This window comes from Hypanus sabinus, chromosome 11, assembly GCF_030144855.1.
Source record: "Hypanus sabinus isolate sHypSab1 chromosome 11, sHypSab1.hap1, whole genome shotgun sequence".
Classification (NCBI taxonomy): domain Eukaryota; kingdom Metazoa; phylum Chordata; class Chondrichthyes; order Myliobatiformes; family Dasyatidae; genus Hypanus; species Hypanus sabinus.
Window position 1 is genome coordinate 55,976,072 of NC_082716.1, and position 16,721 is coordinate 55,992,792.

Here is a 16,721-nt window from a genome sequence, read left to right on the forward strand (position 1 = left end):
TGCTCTAATTGGTCCTGCCAAAGTGCAACACCTCACACTTGTCTGCATTAAATTCCATCTGCCATTTTTCAGCCCATTTTTCCAGCTTGCCCTGATCTTGCTGCAAGCTTTGATAGTCTTCTTCGCTGTCCACTACACCCTCCAGATTTGGTGTCATCCACAGATTTGCTGATCCAATTAACCACATTGTAAGACATAAGACAATAAGATATAAGAGCCATTCAGCCCATTCTCTGCCATTCAAGCATGGTCTGATCCAATTCTTCCAGTCATCCCCACTCCCCTGCCTTCTCCTCATACCCTTTGATGCTCTGGCTAATCAAGAACCCATCTATCTCTGCCTTAAATACACCCAATGACTTGGCCTCCACAGCTGCTCGTGGCAACAAATTCCACAGATTTAACACCCGCTGACTAAAGTAATTTCTCCGCATCTCTGTTCTAAATGGACGTCCCTTCCATCCTGAAATCGTGCATCTTGACCTAGATTCTCCTACCATGGAAATAACTTTTCCATAACTAATCAGTTAAAATTCAGAATGTTTCTATGAGATCCCCCCCCCCCCCATTCTCCTGAACTCCAAGGAATACAGCCCAGGAGCTACCAGACATTCCTCATACGGTAACCCTTTCATTCCTGGAATCATTCTTTGCCCTTTCCCATAAACTATTTAAGTCTCTCTGCAGGCTCTCTGTTTCCTCAATACTACCCACTCCTCCACCTATCTTTGTATTATTGGCAAATTTAGCCACAAATCCATTGCTCCCATAGTCCAAATCATTGACATACATTGTAAAAAGCAATGGTCCCAACACTGACCCCTGTGGGCCTCATGTGCGGCACCTTGTCAAAGGCCTTCTGAAAACCCAAGTACACATCTACTGCATCTCCTTGGTCTACCCTACTTGTAATTTTCTCAAAAAATTGCAGTAGGTTAGTCAGGCAGGATTTACTTTTCAGGAAACCGATGGCTTTGGCCTATGTTGTCATGTGCCTCCAGGTACTCCATAATCTCAGGTCATTGATATAGATGACAACCAAGCATTGATCCTGCAGCACTCCACTAGTCATAGGCCTCCAATCAGAGAAGCAAACATCTACTACCACTCTCTGGATTCTCGTGCAAAGCCAGTGTCCAATCCAATTTACTACCCCATCTTGAATGCTGAGTAATTGAATCTTCTTGATCAACCTCCCAAGCAGGATCTTGTCAAAGGCCTTGCCAATGTCCATGTAGACAACATCCGCTACCTTGTCTTCATCAATTTCCCTGATAAATTTCTTGAACAACTCCGTAAGATTGATTAGACATAACTTACCATACACAAAGCCATACTGACTATCCTTAATCATTCTCAGTTTATCTCAAGTACCTATATATCTCATCTCTTTGAACATCTTCCAATAACTTTATCACTACTGACGTCAGGCTCACTGGCCTATCATTTCTTAATTTATTCTTAGATCCCTTCCTAAATAGCGGAACAATATTAGATATCCTCCAGTCCTCTGGTATCTCACCTGTCCCTAAAGATGATTTAAGTATCTCTGCTAAGGTGCCCCTGAAATTTCTGCACTTGTCTCCCACAGGGTCAAAGGGAACATCTTGTCAGGCCCTGGAGATTTGTCCACCCTAATTTGCCTCAAGACAGCAAACAATACCTTCTCTGCCATCTGTATAGGGTTCACAAAGTTGGTGTTGTTCTGCCTCACTTCTATAGACTCTGTGTCCATCTCCTGACACAGAGTAAAAATCCTTTCAAGATGTTCTCCATCTCCTTTGGCTCCACACATAGATTATCATTCTGATCTTCTAGAGGACCAATTTTGTCCCTTGCAATCCTTTTTTGCTTAACATATCTGTAGAAGCCCATAGGATTCTTCTTCACCTTGTCTGCTTGAGGAGCCCCATGCCTTCTTTTATCCCTCCTGATCTCTATCGTAAGTGTTTTCTTACACTCCTCAGATGCTCATTTCTTCCAACCTGCCTATACCTGCTAAGCACATCCTTTTTCTTTCTTAACCACAGCCTCAAAATATCTTGAAAACCAAGGCCTACTAAACCTTTTATCTTTAACTCCGACAGACACATACAAGCATTGTACTCTCAAAATTTTACTTTTGAAGACCTTTCTCTTACCAAGTACACCTTTGCCAGAAAACAACTTGTCCCAATCCTCACTTGCCAGATCCTTTCTGATACCATCAAAATTGGCCTTTCTCCAAGTTAGAGTTTCAACTCGCGGACCAGACCTATCCTTTTCCATAATTACTTTGAAACTAATGGCATTATGATTACTAGATACAAAGTGTTCCCCTACACATACTTCTGTCACCTGCCTTGTCTCATTCCTCCCCAACACCATTTGGCTCTACAATTCAACCACCAGGGGCAAGACATGTTAAAGTGCCGGGGTTAGGACTGAGCTTAAGTTACCACTCAATGCACTTAAACTATTTAAGAACTTTTTAAAAGCTATTTATTAATGCTTTTTGGGAGGGTGATTTTAGATGCATATCATATTTATACTGAGTTAAATACTGTATGTAATTAGTTTTGCTACAATAAGTGTATGGGACACTGGAAAAATGTTGAATTTCCCCTTTTGGGGATGAATAAAGTATCTATCTATCTATCTATCTATTCCCTAATTGATCTAGAATCACACTCTCTCTCCCGTTGGGACATCGATGTTGTGATTAAGGTAACTTTCCAGAATGCATATGACAAACTCGATCCTATCTAGTTCTTTTATATTATGGGAGTTCAGACAATATGTGGAAAGTTAAAAATCACCTACAACCTTATGTTTCTTTGTAACAGTCTGCAATCTCTCTACAAGTTTGCTTCTCTAAATCCAGAAGACTGTTGGGCCATCTATAATATAGACCTTTCTCACTCCTCATTTCCACCCATAAAACCTCACTAGACAACTTCTTCAGTCTGTCCTGACTAAGCACTGCCATGACGTTTTCGCTGACTAGTAACGCCACAGCTCGCCTTTTAATCCCTCCTGCTTTATCACATCTAAAACAACGGAACCCCAAATACTGAGCAGCCAATCCCGCCCCTCCTGCAACCAAGTCTCACTAATGGCTACAATATCATAATTCTATGTGTTGATCCATGCTCCGAGCTCATTGGCCTTTCCGACAATACATCTTGCATTGAAATATTCACAACTCTGAACATTAGTCACCCCCCCCCCCACTCAAGCTTTTGCTTCCTGACCTTGTTAAAAATATCTGTCTCCACAATCTCTCCACTATCAGTTCTGCACTCTGGTTCCCAACCCCTGCAACTCGAATTTAAACCAATCCCACCCACACCCCATTTAGTACCAGCAAAGCTTCCTGCTAGGATATTTGCCCCCCTCCAGTTAAGGTGCAAACCATCCCTTTTGTACAGGTACCACCTTCCGTGGAAGAGAGCCGAATGATAAATAAAATCTGAAGCCCTCACGCCTGCACCAACTCATTAGTCATGTGTTTCTTCCTGTTTCTCATCTCTGTAGCATGTGGCATGGATAGCAATCCTAAGATCACAGCCCTGGATGTCCTGTCTTTTAACTTAGCACTTAACTACCTGAACTCTGCAAAACCTCATTAGTTGTCCTACCCATGTCATTGGTACTGATGTGAACCATGACCTCTGGCTGCTCACCCTCCCACTTAAGATTGGTGCTGGGTCTGTTGTTATTTGTCATATATATCAATGATTTGGATGATAATGTCATTAACTGGATCAACAAATTTGCAGATGGCACCAAGATATGGGGTGCAGTGGACAGCAAAGAAGACTATCAAAGCATGCAGTGGGATCGGGACCAGTTGGAAAAATGGGCTAAAAAATGGCAGATGGAATTTAATGCAGACAAGTGCAAAGGGTTGCACCTCAGTAGGACCAACCAGGGTAGGTTTTACACAGTGAACAGTAAGGGACTGGGGAGTGTGGTAGAACAAAAGGATTTGGGAATACAGGTCCATAATCCATTGAAAGATGCATCACAAGTAGATAGAGTTATAAAGAAAGCTTTTTGGCACATTGGCCTTCATAAATGAAAGTAGATGAGATAGAATGTTATGTTGAAGTTGTATTAGATGTTGGTGAGGCCTAATTTGAAATGATGTGTGCTGTTTTGGTCACTAGCCTACAGGAAAGTTGTAAATAAGGTTGAAAGAGTACAGAGAAAATTTACAAGGATGTTGCTGGAGTGGAGGAGCTGAGTTGTAAGGAAAGATTGAATAGGTTAGGACGTCTTTGGATCATAGAAGACTGAGGGGAGAGTTGACAGAGGTACACAGAATTATGAGGGGTATAGATAGGGTAAATACAAGCAGGCTTTTTCCATTGAGATTGAGTGGAAGTACAACTAGAGGTCATGGGTTAAGGGTGAAAGGTGAAAAGTTTAATCTGAAATTGAGGGGAAGCTTCTTCATTCAAGAGGGTTGTAAGAACGTGGAATTAGCTGCCAGCATAAGTGGTGCATGCGAGCTCAATTCCAACACTCAAGAGAAGTTTGGATAGGTATGTGGACAACAGTGGTATGGAGGGCTAAGGTCCAGGTGCAGGTCGATTGGAGTAGGCAGTTTAAATGGTTTGGCATAGACTAGCTGGGCTGAAGGGCCTATTTCTGTGCTCTACTTTTCTATGACCCTATGACTAAGTAATTGCACACATACTGCAGTAAGAGTATTGAGAATATTTTTTTGTCATAAATGGAGTACAAGTGTAAGTTATTGAACGATGTAGAAAAGAAATGATTTGTGTTCGGTTTCTTTTCACAACTATTTAGCATGCTGTTTGATGGAATGGGAAGATAAACATAACAAGTTGCGTTTTGCAATCATTGTTTGCAGCATCAGGTTTCATTTTCCCCTAAGACTTTATCATTTGTTCATTCTGTGTAAGTGTGAATAACTATGAGGCGACCAAGGTTGCCTGCATTGAGTTGCTAAATTAAGCATTTCGTGAGAAACATTTTAATGCAGAAGATATTATACACAGTGATAATGCAAACTCTTAAGTTCTAAATGTGAGTTTTTCATCCCAGTAGAATTGAATGCAATTAACAGCATTCATCTCTTGAGTTAAATTACCTGCATTCTTAAAGATAGAAAGTTAACACAGAAGCAATAAGCATTTAGAAATTAGATTAATAAACAATAGGATTAAAAGGGTTAGACAGGAGAAATTATAGAACATAGAGCAATACAGCACAGGGACAGACTCTTTGGCCCTCAATGCTGAGCTGAACTAAAGAATTTAGTGATCAAATGTTGAGGTGGTTGAGTATTGTGGGGCCAAGGAATGTGGTGTCGGATGAGTGGGATAAAGGATGAATGGGAATGGGACAAAGAGCACACATCAGGGTCAGTAGTCATGACTTCTTCTGACTAGATAGAGCAGACATGGAGAGGATATTTCCTGTAGAGGAAGTTATCAGGAAAGTTGGTGAAAGCATGTTGTCTATATAGATTTTAGCCAGGCATTTGAAAAAGTTCCTTGTTTGGAGGTTGGTCAAGAAGGTTCAGTCACTCAGCATTCAAAATGATGTTGTAAATTGGATTAGATATTGGCTTTGTGGGAGAAGCCAGAGGGTGTAAGTAGATGCGTGCATCTCTGACTGGAGGCCTGTGACCAGTGGTGTGCTGCAGGGATCAGTGCTGGGTCCTTTGTTGGTTGTCATCTATATCAATGATCTCGATGATAATGATTTTATGCAGTTTTGCTCACGTACTTACAGGAAAAGATGTAAATAAGATTAAAAGAGTACACAGAAAATTTACAAGGATGGTGCCAGGTCTGGGAGACCTGATTATAAGGGAAGATTGAATAGGTTAGGACTTTATTCCTTGGAACGTAGAAAATTGAAATGAAATGTTTAAGGGAAATGTGAGGAGAAACTTCTTCACCCAGAAGGTTGTGAGAGTGTGGAATGAGCTGCCAGTGCTAGTTGTGCATGCATTCTCGATTTCAGTGACAGGATATGTAGCATTACAGTTTTTCAGTATCATTTACTACAATTAAGTTACTTGTGATTACTTGTTAAGTTAGTAGTGAAGAAATTCAAGAGAAGTTTTGTGCTGGTGTTTCCTGCCAAAAATAAAATATATCTGGATTATTTTTTAGAATTGTCACATAATTAGCTCCGAAATTCTATATGCTTGTATTAGTTTTCTTGATATATCATATTCCATACAGTAGATTAACTCCTCCGTGAGCAAACTAGTTTTAGTATTCATTTAACAATTACGGAATGTTCTATATTAACATTAAGTACAGAGAAAATTTGTCCCTTAATATTTACCTCCAGTCCTTTAGCCACTTTGCTGTTTTCCACATCTGGAAATTCTTCATGAACCCAGCCAGGCAAAAACATATTCAATATTGTTTTAATTCTAAAAGGTAAACAAATAATTTGTATAAAAATATAAAGCATTAATAAAAACATAGGGAATTGTACTTTTTAAATTACCATTCACTGGATGTTGTGACCAAATTTGCTGTAGAATAAGACTGCAATGAACCTTTTTAACCAATCTAGCTCCTTTTATTGTGCAATTTTTACCCAAAATCTTAAAAATATCTTTTGAATATTCATACTAAGTACCCTGTATTTGGTCATTATTGACTTCCTCTGCACACAGGCAAGAGAAGTAAAGATTATTGTTTCTTTAGCTCACTTTCTGAATTAGTTGAGCTAGTGTCTAGACTATAGATCACTATTTAATAAACTTGAGCTCTCCTTCCTTTTAATTCCCTTTTTATTTTTCTCAATGATAATAATTTTGACTTCTTTTGTCTAGTTGTCATGATATTGACACCAGTATTGCTCATAAAATCAGAAATTATAGTCGATGTGGATTCATTTGTGAGGATGTTGTTATTTACCATCTGTTCTTGTCCCCTCCTCTTCTGGTTTTTGGACATACAGAGACATGGCCGTAAGAGGTACAGCAGTCCTCTGTTACTTTGCTTACATTTTCACACTTTAATTGCCAACTTGCTACTTTGCTTTGACGTACTGTTCAAACATGCAAGGCCTTGTCACAAGGTTGAAACTGACCCATGTTAAATAGGAATCTGTGCTTGGGCCAAGATCCAAAGCAACTTCAGTGGAACAAGTCACCAAGCCCGATGTCACTAAACATCAGTCATATTGAAGTCATATAAATTGACTTCTAGATTCCTGCCTAGCTCCAACCTACTGATCAAATTTGCAGATAAAGCGACATTGATAGGCCAACAATGATGAGTCAGCCTACAGAGGAGAAGTTAATACTCTGAAACAGTGGTGCCAGGAGAACAACCTCTCCCTCAATGTTGAAAAACAAAGGAGCTGATCATGGATTACAGGAAGAATGGAGACAGGCTAGCCCCTATTGACACCAATGGGATTGTAGTTGAGAGGGTGAGTAGATTCAAGATCCTTGATATACACATTACCAAGGATCTCAGGGGGACCTGTACATACTGGCTGTGTGGTGAAAAAAGCACAACAGCGCCTTTCACCTCAGATGACTGAAGTAGTTCGGCACGAGTCCCCAGATCCTCAGGACTTTCTACAGGGGCACCAATGAGAGCATCCTGACTGGCTGGTACAGGACCTGTGCTACCCTCAGTCACAGGGCACTGGAGAGAGTGGTGCGGACAGCCCAGCACATCTATAGATGTGAACCTTCCTCTGTTTGGGACATTTACAGCAATGTGAAGAGGGCTCGAAGGATCATCAGAGACTCTAGCTAGCCACTCCAACCACAAACTGCTTCAGCTGCTTCACCAGGCAAATGGTACCACAGCATTAAGATCAGGACCAACAGGCTTCAGGATAGCTTTTTTCATCAGGCCATCAGATTTATCAATACACGTTGATCTGATTGCATATCTGACTGTGCATTGATCCAATTGGTATCTGACTGTACATTGATCCGATTATGTAGCTGACTGTGCGTCAATCTGATTGTGTGTCTGACTGTACATTGATCTGATTGTGTGTCTGACTGTAAGTACATGTATACAAAACAATTATATATACAATTTTAGTGCTTGGGCAACATAAAGCTTTTTACTCCCTTGGATGTAAGAAGTAAAATAAAATAAGTGATAAATTAATAAATAAATACATACATTGCAGAAGTTAACTCTGAATGAGGAAAAGAGACAAGATTATGGCTGATGATAGTCTCCAGGGTAATAGGATGAAAAATTATTTTTGTTGTACATAGGAAATGCATTTGATTGTTGATTGTCTTGTGGCTGCTTACATTTCATTGAAGAAATAAACTTTAAAATCATCCTCTTTCCTTTTCAGGAGCCCAATACACTAGAAACATTCTTACATTCTTGTATCCACAGAACAAGAACAAAACATCTAGATGTGTGTTTAACTATACATGTATGTCGTTCAACCATACACGTGAATATGGTCAAAATGAAACAGCATTCATCTGGGGTGAATGTACAAAACAAACTGCCAGCAGTCACACAGCATAAATCCAATAGCATAAAACATACATTCAAGTCAAGTCACTTTTTATTGTCATTTCGACCATGACTGCTGGTACAGTACACAGTAAAAATGAGACGTTTTTCAGGACCATGGTGCTACATGAAACAGTACAAAAACTACACTGAACTACGTGAAAACAACACAGAAAAAACTACTCTAGACTACAGACCTACCCAGGACTGCATAAAGTGCACAAAACTGTTCAGGCATTCCAATAAATAATAAACAAGACAATAGGGCAGTAAGTTGGTGTCAGTCCAGGCTCTGGGTATTGAGGAGTCCGATAGCTTGGGGGAAGAAACTGTTACATAGTCTGGTCGTGAGAGTCCGAATGCTTCGGTGCCTTTTCCCAGATGGCAGGAGGGAGAAGAGTTTGTCTGAGGGGTATGTGGGGTCCTTCACAATGCTGTTTGTTGTATATACATATTCACTATGTATACAGCTCAAGACAGCAGAAACAGGTGCTTCAGACCACGATGTTTGTCCTGAACAAGATGCTGGATTAAACTAATTTTTTTCTGCTTATCTAGGATCCACATCCCTTTGTATTTGTGTGGCCGTCGAACTGTCTCTTAAGCACCACTAATGTATTTGCTTCCACCAGTCCTTCTCGAACCAGGCCCCTATCATTCTCTTTGTAAAAAAAAACCTTGCCCTGTACTCCATACACCATATGCTGGAGGAACTTAGCAGGTCAGGCAACATTTTGGGCTGAACCCTGAGCATCTTTTTTAAAACTTCCCACTCTCACACGAAATGCAGGACCTCAAGGTCTTGCCATTTCTCTTCTGGAAAGAAAGAGATTCTGACTGTCCACCTATCAATGTTTCTCTTAATTTAATATAAACTTCTGTCAGGTCTCTCTTCAACCTCCAGCACTTCACAGAAAATGACACAAGTTTGTTCTTATAGCTCACACTCTCTAATCCAGGTGGCATTCTAGTAAACCTAGACAACACTAACTCCTACATCAGGATGCTGTTCATCAACTGTAGCTCAGCATTTAATACCATCCTTCCCAAAATCCTGATTGAGAAGTTGCAGAACCTGGGCCTCTGTACCTCCCTCTGCAAGTGCACCCTTGGCTTCCTAACTGGAAGACCACAATCTGTGAGGATTGGTGACAACACCTCCTCCTCGCTGATGATCAACACTGGTGCACCTCAGGAGTGTGTGCTTAGCCCATGCTCTACTCTCTATATACACATGACTGTGTGGCTAGGTATAACTCAAATACCAACTATAAATTTGCTGACAATACAACCATTGTTCGTAGAATCTCAGGTGGTGATGAGAGGGCGTACAGGGGTGAGATATGCCAACTAGTGGAGTGGTGCCACAGCAACAACCTGGCACTCAACGTCAGTAAGATGAAAGAGCAGATTGTGGACTTCAGGAAGGATAAGATGAAGGAACACATACCAATCCTCATAGAGGGATCAGAACTGGAGAGAGTGAGCAGTTTCAAGTTCCTGGGTGTTAAGATCTCTGAGGATCTAACCCTGTCCCAACACATTGAAGTAGTAATAAAGAAGGCAAGACAGTGGCTATACTTTATCAGGAGTTTGAAGCGATTTGGCATGTCAACAAATACATTCAAAAACTTCTATAGTTGTATCGTGGAAAGCATTTTGACAGTCTGCACCACTGTCTGGTATGGAGGGGCTACTGCACAGGATCAAAAGAAGCTGCAGAGGGTTGTAAATCTAGTCAGTTCCATCTTGGGCACTAGCCTGCAAAGTACCCAGGACATCTTTAGGGAGCGGTGTCTCAGAAAGGCATCGTCCGTTATTAAGGATCTCCAGCACGCAGGACATGCCCTTTTCTCACTGTTACCATTAGGTAGGAGGTACAGAAGCCTGAAGGCACACACTCAGTGATTCAGGAACAGCTTCTTCCCCTCTGCCATCCGATTCCTAAATGGACATTGAAGCTTTGGACACGACCTCACTTTTTTAAAATATTCAGTATTTCTGTCTTTGCATGTTTTTTAAAATCTATTCAATATGTGTATACTGTAATTGATTTAGTTATTGATTACTATTATTATTTTAATTTTTTTTGTCTCTGCTAGATTACGTATTGCATTGAACTGCTGCTGCTAAGTTACCAAACTTCACGTCACATGCTGGTGATAATAAACCTGATTCTGATTCTTCTGCACTCTTTCCAAAGTTTATATATCCATCCTGTAATGGGGCGACCAGAATTGCACATAATACTCCAAGAGCTGCCGGTCCAAAGCTAGAATAAGGCTTCCTGACTCATATATTGAATGTATTGACCAATGAAAGCTTTGAGTCAATTTGTCAACTTGTGTGACCACTTCTAGTGAGCGAGTGACATGGACCCCATGATCCCTCTGTACATTAAAGCTCTGAAGGGTCTGCATACTTTCTCTTTACATTCGGCCTCCCAAAGTTCAAAGTAAATTTTATAATCAAAGTACTGTACATATATGTCACCTTATACAACCCTGAGATTCATTTTCTTGTGGGCATACACAGTAAGTAACAGAAACCACAACAGAATCAATAAACATTTGCACCCAACAGGACAGACCAGTGTGCAAAAGACACCAAGCTGTGTAAATACAAAAAGAAAAAAAAGAAAAATAATCATCATAATAATAAAGTAATAAATATTGAGAACATGAGATGCAGAGTCTTTGAACGTGAGTCCATAGGTTGTGGGAATTGTTCAGTGATGCAGTGAGTAAAGTTGAGTGAAGTTATCCCCTCTGGTTCAAGAGCCAGATGGTTGAGGGGTAGTAACTGTTCCTGAACCTCGTGGTGTCGGTCTTGACACTCCTGTACTTTCTTCCTGGTGGTAGCTGTGAGAAGAGAGCATAGCCTGGATAGTGTAACTTCTCACGTTTGCTCGAATTAAGCTCTATCTGCCATTTCTCTGTAACTGATCTACATTCTGCTGTATCCTTCGATAGCTCTCCATACCAGTGGTTCTGTAACTTTCTGTTTGTGGTACAGTTGTCACTTCCACTTCCCTCTGTGGCCCCCACACTCCACAGTCTCCAATAGTTGCTAAAGCTTTTTTCTGGCTAACTGTACTAATTATTTTAATATACCATCATGTTTTTACAGGTTACAGGTATTATCTTGTACATTAAATATAATGTTACATTTGTGTATGAAAAATAGAACTACTCCAAAGCCCTGAATCGGATACTTGATTTATAATATATATATAAAATATTCTTCCAACCAGCAATGAACGAAACACTGAATATTGTTACATCGGGTAAGTTGTGAGATCCTTGCGGCTGGTGCCAATGGTTCCCATTTAACATGTAATGATCTATAACAAAGTAATCATCATCACTCACTGGTGGAGCACACTGCAGGGTATGGTGCTGGGCCATGCCCACCTGCCCACTACTGTATAATCAGTGACTTGGAACGGGACACCCCGCGAAACTTACCTCAGCAGCTGTGAATGGTGATTTGTGTCTGGTGAAGCAGGGATAACGATTGACATGTTTCACCCCCCACATCCCACACCCACACAGACTAAGCTATTCTACTGCCTCATTTAGCTTATTTTCCCATTCACTACCTTGGAGTTCCAACTAAATCATGTACATATATGCATTTCTTTATATATACACATTTTAGTAATATTTCATTAAAACAGTAAACTTATCATGGCCCATTCAGAAACTCATGTGCTCCCAGTTTCTTGTTTGTTTATTTATGGCCTATTTGGAAACAAACATGGCCCCCTGGGGGACAATATGGCCCATGTTGAGAATCACTGCACTACAAGGGGGATATTAGAGGAAGGTTTTTCACTCAGAGAGTGGTTGGTGTGTGGAATGCACTGCCTGAGTCTGTGGTGGAGGCAGATACACTAGTGAAATTTAAGAGACTACTAGACAGGTATATGGAGGAATTTAAGGTGGGGGGATATATGTGAGGCAGGGTTTAAAGGTTGGCACAACATTGTGGGCCAAAGGACCTATACTGTGCTGTAATAATCTATGTTCTATGTTCTACACTGACCACAATTCCACTGTTCTTTGTGTCATCTGCAAATTTATTCATCATCCATATTCATTTCCATTGAAGTCATTGATATACACCAGAACAAAAGATACTGTCATGACGAAAATGCTGGAAGCTATTATTAAAGATATTATAATAGGGCACACAAAAAAAAGGCTATTGGGAAAAGTCAACATTGTCTTGGGAAAAAGGAAGCTCCTAATTCATATTTTCATTACTACCGAGTCGAAGAGAGGATTTAAAAAAAATCTCATAGCACTTAAATAATGTGCCAAATTTTGGGTTGTTATCTTAAACCTGCATCCTAATGTGGAGAGGTGTTCAAGATGGAAGATAAATCAGAAATGTTGACAGGCTAACAACCTTTATTCCCATTTCGACTTATCAGTCCATGGTTTCCTCTCCTGCCACGGTGACGCAACGCTCAGGTTGGTGGAGCAAAACCTTATAGTCCATCTGGGTAGCTTCCAAACTGATGGCATGAACATTGATTTCTCTAACTTACAGTAATTTTTCCACCTTCCCCTTCCCTCTCCTTTCATTCTCTATTCTGGCTTCCCTCTTACCTCTTCTAATCTCACCTGCCCATCACCCTCCCCTGTTGCCCCACCTTCTTCCCTTTCTCCATGGTCCAGTCTCCTCTCCTATCAGATTCCTTCTTCTTCAGTCCTTTATCTTTTCCACCTGTCACCTCCCAGCTTCTTATTTCACACCCTCCCTCCTTCACCTATTATTTTCTAGCTTGTACTCCTTTCCAGCTCCCCACCTTCTTATTCTGGCTACTTCCCCTCTTCCTCTCCAGTCCTGATGAAGGGTCTCAGCCTGAAGCATCAACTGTTTATTTCTTTTCCTAGATAGCATTTGACTAAGTGTGGCTTTAGGGAATCTTTTTTTTAAAACTAGTCAACTAACGTAAGTAGAATAATACTCCAATAGGTGGAATCGTTCTACAAAGGGAAGATTGCTGTAGTAGCTCATTCATCTCAACCCCTGGATATCACTCAGGGCATGTGGTAGGCTGGCCCATTTTCAGTTGCTTTACCCAGAACAGAAATAGGGATATCCTCAGATGGTTGCACAGAGTACAATTCCATTTGTTACTCCTCAGTAAATGCAGCAGCCCACGCCTGCATACACCAACAGTCAGGCATGTTCTTGGAAGTGACAAGTAGCATTTACACCACAAAGTGCCAAGTGTCAACCATCTCCCAAAAGAGCATGATCACCCATGTCATTTACCTGTATTAATATTCAACATCCTAACAGTCTCTACTGAACGGAAACTCAACAAGCTAGCCACATCAATTCTGTGGCCACAAGAACAGGTCTTGCAGTGACTAACTCATTCCCGTTACCCTGAAACTTCATTATCTACAACTCACAAGATTGGAGTATGGTGGAATTCTTGCCTGGACGACAGCAGTTTCAGCAAGGGTCCTGAAGCTTGAAGCGATCTGGGGCAACGCAAATCACCTCGTTGCTGCCCTTCCATCAGCTTAAGTGTTCATTCCCTTCAGCACAGGCACACTGGCTGCAGTGCACATAAATTACCCATCTATATACCCTAACAGCACTGCCCAAATCCACAACCAAGAAGGACAAGGGCAATTGGCACACGGGTATACCAGCACCTGCATCTTTCCCTTCAAATTGACCTGGAAATATATTTCTGATCTTTTAGCATTGCAGTGCTTAATTCTCCCGACATCACCCTGTGAGTATATTTAGCGAAAAGGCAGGAGGGGTCCAGGGCAATAGGTCACTACCACCTTCACAGTGACATTAAAGATAAGCAATACATGCAAGTGATGAGCAGATCACAAAAAATAATGGATAGAAAGGCCAATGAACATCCTGCCCTGCTGATGTACTGTAACTCTCATCCTAACAACATTGTAGCAGTAGCTTTTCAGAACAGACTGCTAGACTCTCGAAACCAGTTCAACATCACGTCATCAGTGGCAGTTGGGAATCAGCACATCCATCAGTGAATGCTTGATGCTGATGTAAGTAGTAGTAAAAGTGTGCTTTATTGAATTGCTGAAAATTTCCATTTCTTAGTAACACCTTTCACATTGATGAGAAAAGAGTTGCCAAGGTGAAGTTCAGAACTGTTAAATCTTTCTGTTGTTATGTCTTCTATTTCCTGTTTCCTGTTGAACTTCCTGTTCCCAGAAGGAGCACTCTTTGCATATCAGCAGGGAAACCCACAATATACAAACAGAAATGCTGAAGACATATATTGTATTTAATTTCTCTGGGCTTTAAGGAATTCTTACTAGTTCAGTAAAATTGAGCATAAATAGTCATCAAATAGACAAGCAGATATTTTGAATCATCAGAAATTCATTAATTCTATGCAGACAAAAGCATCAGTAGTACATCTTCAGGGATAAATATTCTTAAGCTGGAAAGTAACCAAAGATTTTGTTTAACACATTTTCCATTATTGTACTAATAATATAATGTGTGGCTAGCAAGTACTAATGATTGATCCTCTATGTCGCAGCAAAGTATTACTGGAGCTCCTTGGAGATTTTACTGGGCCAACAGTGACACTTTATTTTAATTTGTGAACTAAGGATGAGTCTGAAGGCATATTTTGCTTTATTAACTTAATAATATTCAATGGGAAGTTTGGTTTCTGCACCAGTATTTTCTTTCCTCTCTTCAGGTATGAACTCTTCATGGGACTGCATGAATGACCATTCTCCATGGGTGAAACTGGATAACACATGTTAGAGGTTTTGCTTAGATGGTTACAAATATGTCTACTCTTCAGGAACTTGAGAGCTCTGAACTCTGCACTTAACAAAAAGCTCTGGGCAGGGGTGGGGGCAGGAAAGCAGGGTTCATTTTAAACCATCCAAACTATGTGAAAGTTAAAATCTATCAAGGTGTAAACCACAAAATAGACAATTAATCGAGAGATAAGTTTCCTGGGTAACAATTTCGATTTAGATTTGCACCTCAGCTCAATAGTTATATTCTCATCTCAGCTGAAGTTAACATCTCATCATAGAATGCAAACTTGCCTTTGCTTCTCAGTGTCTAAGGTTCAGTTTCAAATTTGGCAAAGTCTATACTGTAAGATAGCATTAACAATAGTACTTTCTACCTTAATAATTTGCTCGATGACGTTGTTGATCAATCCAAGTACTCACCTTTTCCTGACTGATTTTGCAAGCGTTAGTGCCAAAAGGAAGGCTGTTGGAATGCTTATCCCCAGGCTTAGCTGCAGTGGAAGAGCAATGCCATGATATTCTAAAAATGCCAATAACAGATAAGAACGTACAGTTATTTTTCACAATTGGATGTTTTAAAAAAATGTACAATGAAATAAGCAAATATGATGGTTAAGTTCATACTATTAATGATTCAAAAATATAAGTAGAACACACAGTAAGAGGAAGGCTTGATGGAAAAATCACCTCTTGGATGAGATAATTAATGCAGGCAAGTGTGAGGTGTTGCACTTTGTGAGAACAAACCAGAGTAGGACTCACGTGCTGAAGGGTAGGGCACTGAGGAGTATGGAAGAACAGAGGGGTCTAGGAATACAAATCCATAGTTCCTTCAGAGTAATGTCACAGGTAGATAAATAGAGCTTTTGGCATGTTGGCCTTCATAAATTAAAGTATTGAGTACAGGAGTTAGGATGTTATGTCGAAGTTGTATAATACTTTGATGAGTCCTTAAACTTAGGCCGTGTGCAGTTATGGTCACCTACAGAGTGCAGAGAACATTTACAAGGATGTTGCTGGAACTTGGGAACTTGAGTTATAGGGAAAGGTTGAACAGGTTAGCACTTTATTCTCTGAAGTATAGAAGAATGAGGGAAGATTTGATAATGGCATACAAAATTATGAGGGGTATAAATAGGGTAGCTGTAAGCAGGCTTTTCCCACTGAGGCTAGATGAGACTAGAACTATAGATCATGAGTTAAAGGTGAAAGGTGAAATGTTCAAGCGGAAAATAAAGAGAACTTCTTCACTCAAAGTTTGGTGAGAGCGTGGAATGAGCTGCCAGCAGAAGTCGTGAATGCGGGTTTGATTTCAATATTTAAGAGAAATTTGGATAAGTGCATGGACAGGAGGGATATGGAGGGCTGTTATCTGGGTGTAAGTCAATGGGACTAGGAAGAATAATAATTCAGCATGGACCATATAGGTTAAAGGGCCTGT

The 16,721-nt window shown here is 40.4% G+C and overlaps 1 protein-coding gene across 1 annotated transcript in view; it reads right to left on the reverse strand.

Annotated features, from left to right (window-relative positions):
- The window catches only part of LOC132401978 (interleukin-23 receptor-like), a 94,004-nt gene that overhangs the window by 3,743 nt on the left and 73,540 nt on the right, over nucleotides 1-16,721 (reverse strand). Inside the window, exons 15-16 of the mRNA XM_059984370.1 lie at nucleotides 15,701-15,800; nucleotides 6,313-6,403 (exon numbers count right to left, since the gene is read on the reverse strand). Of these exons, the coding sequence (XP_059840353.1) occupies nucleotides 6,313-6,403; nucleotides 15,701-15,800 (191 nt within the window). The remainder of the gene's footprint in view (nucleotides 1-6,312; nucleotides 6,404-15,700; nucleotides 15,801-16,721) is intronic.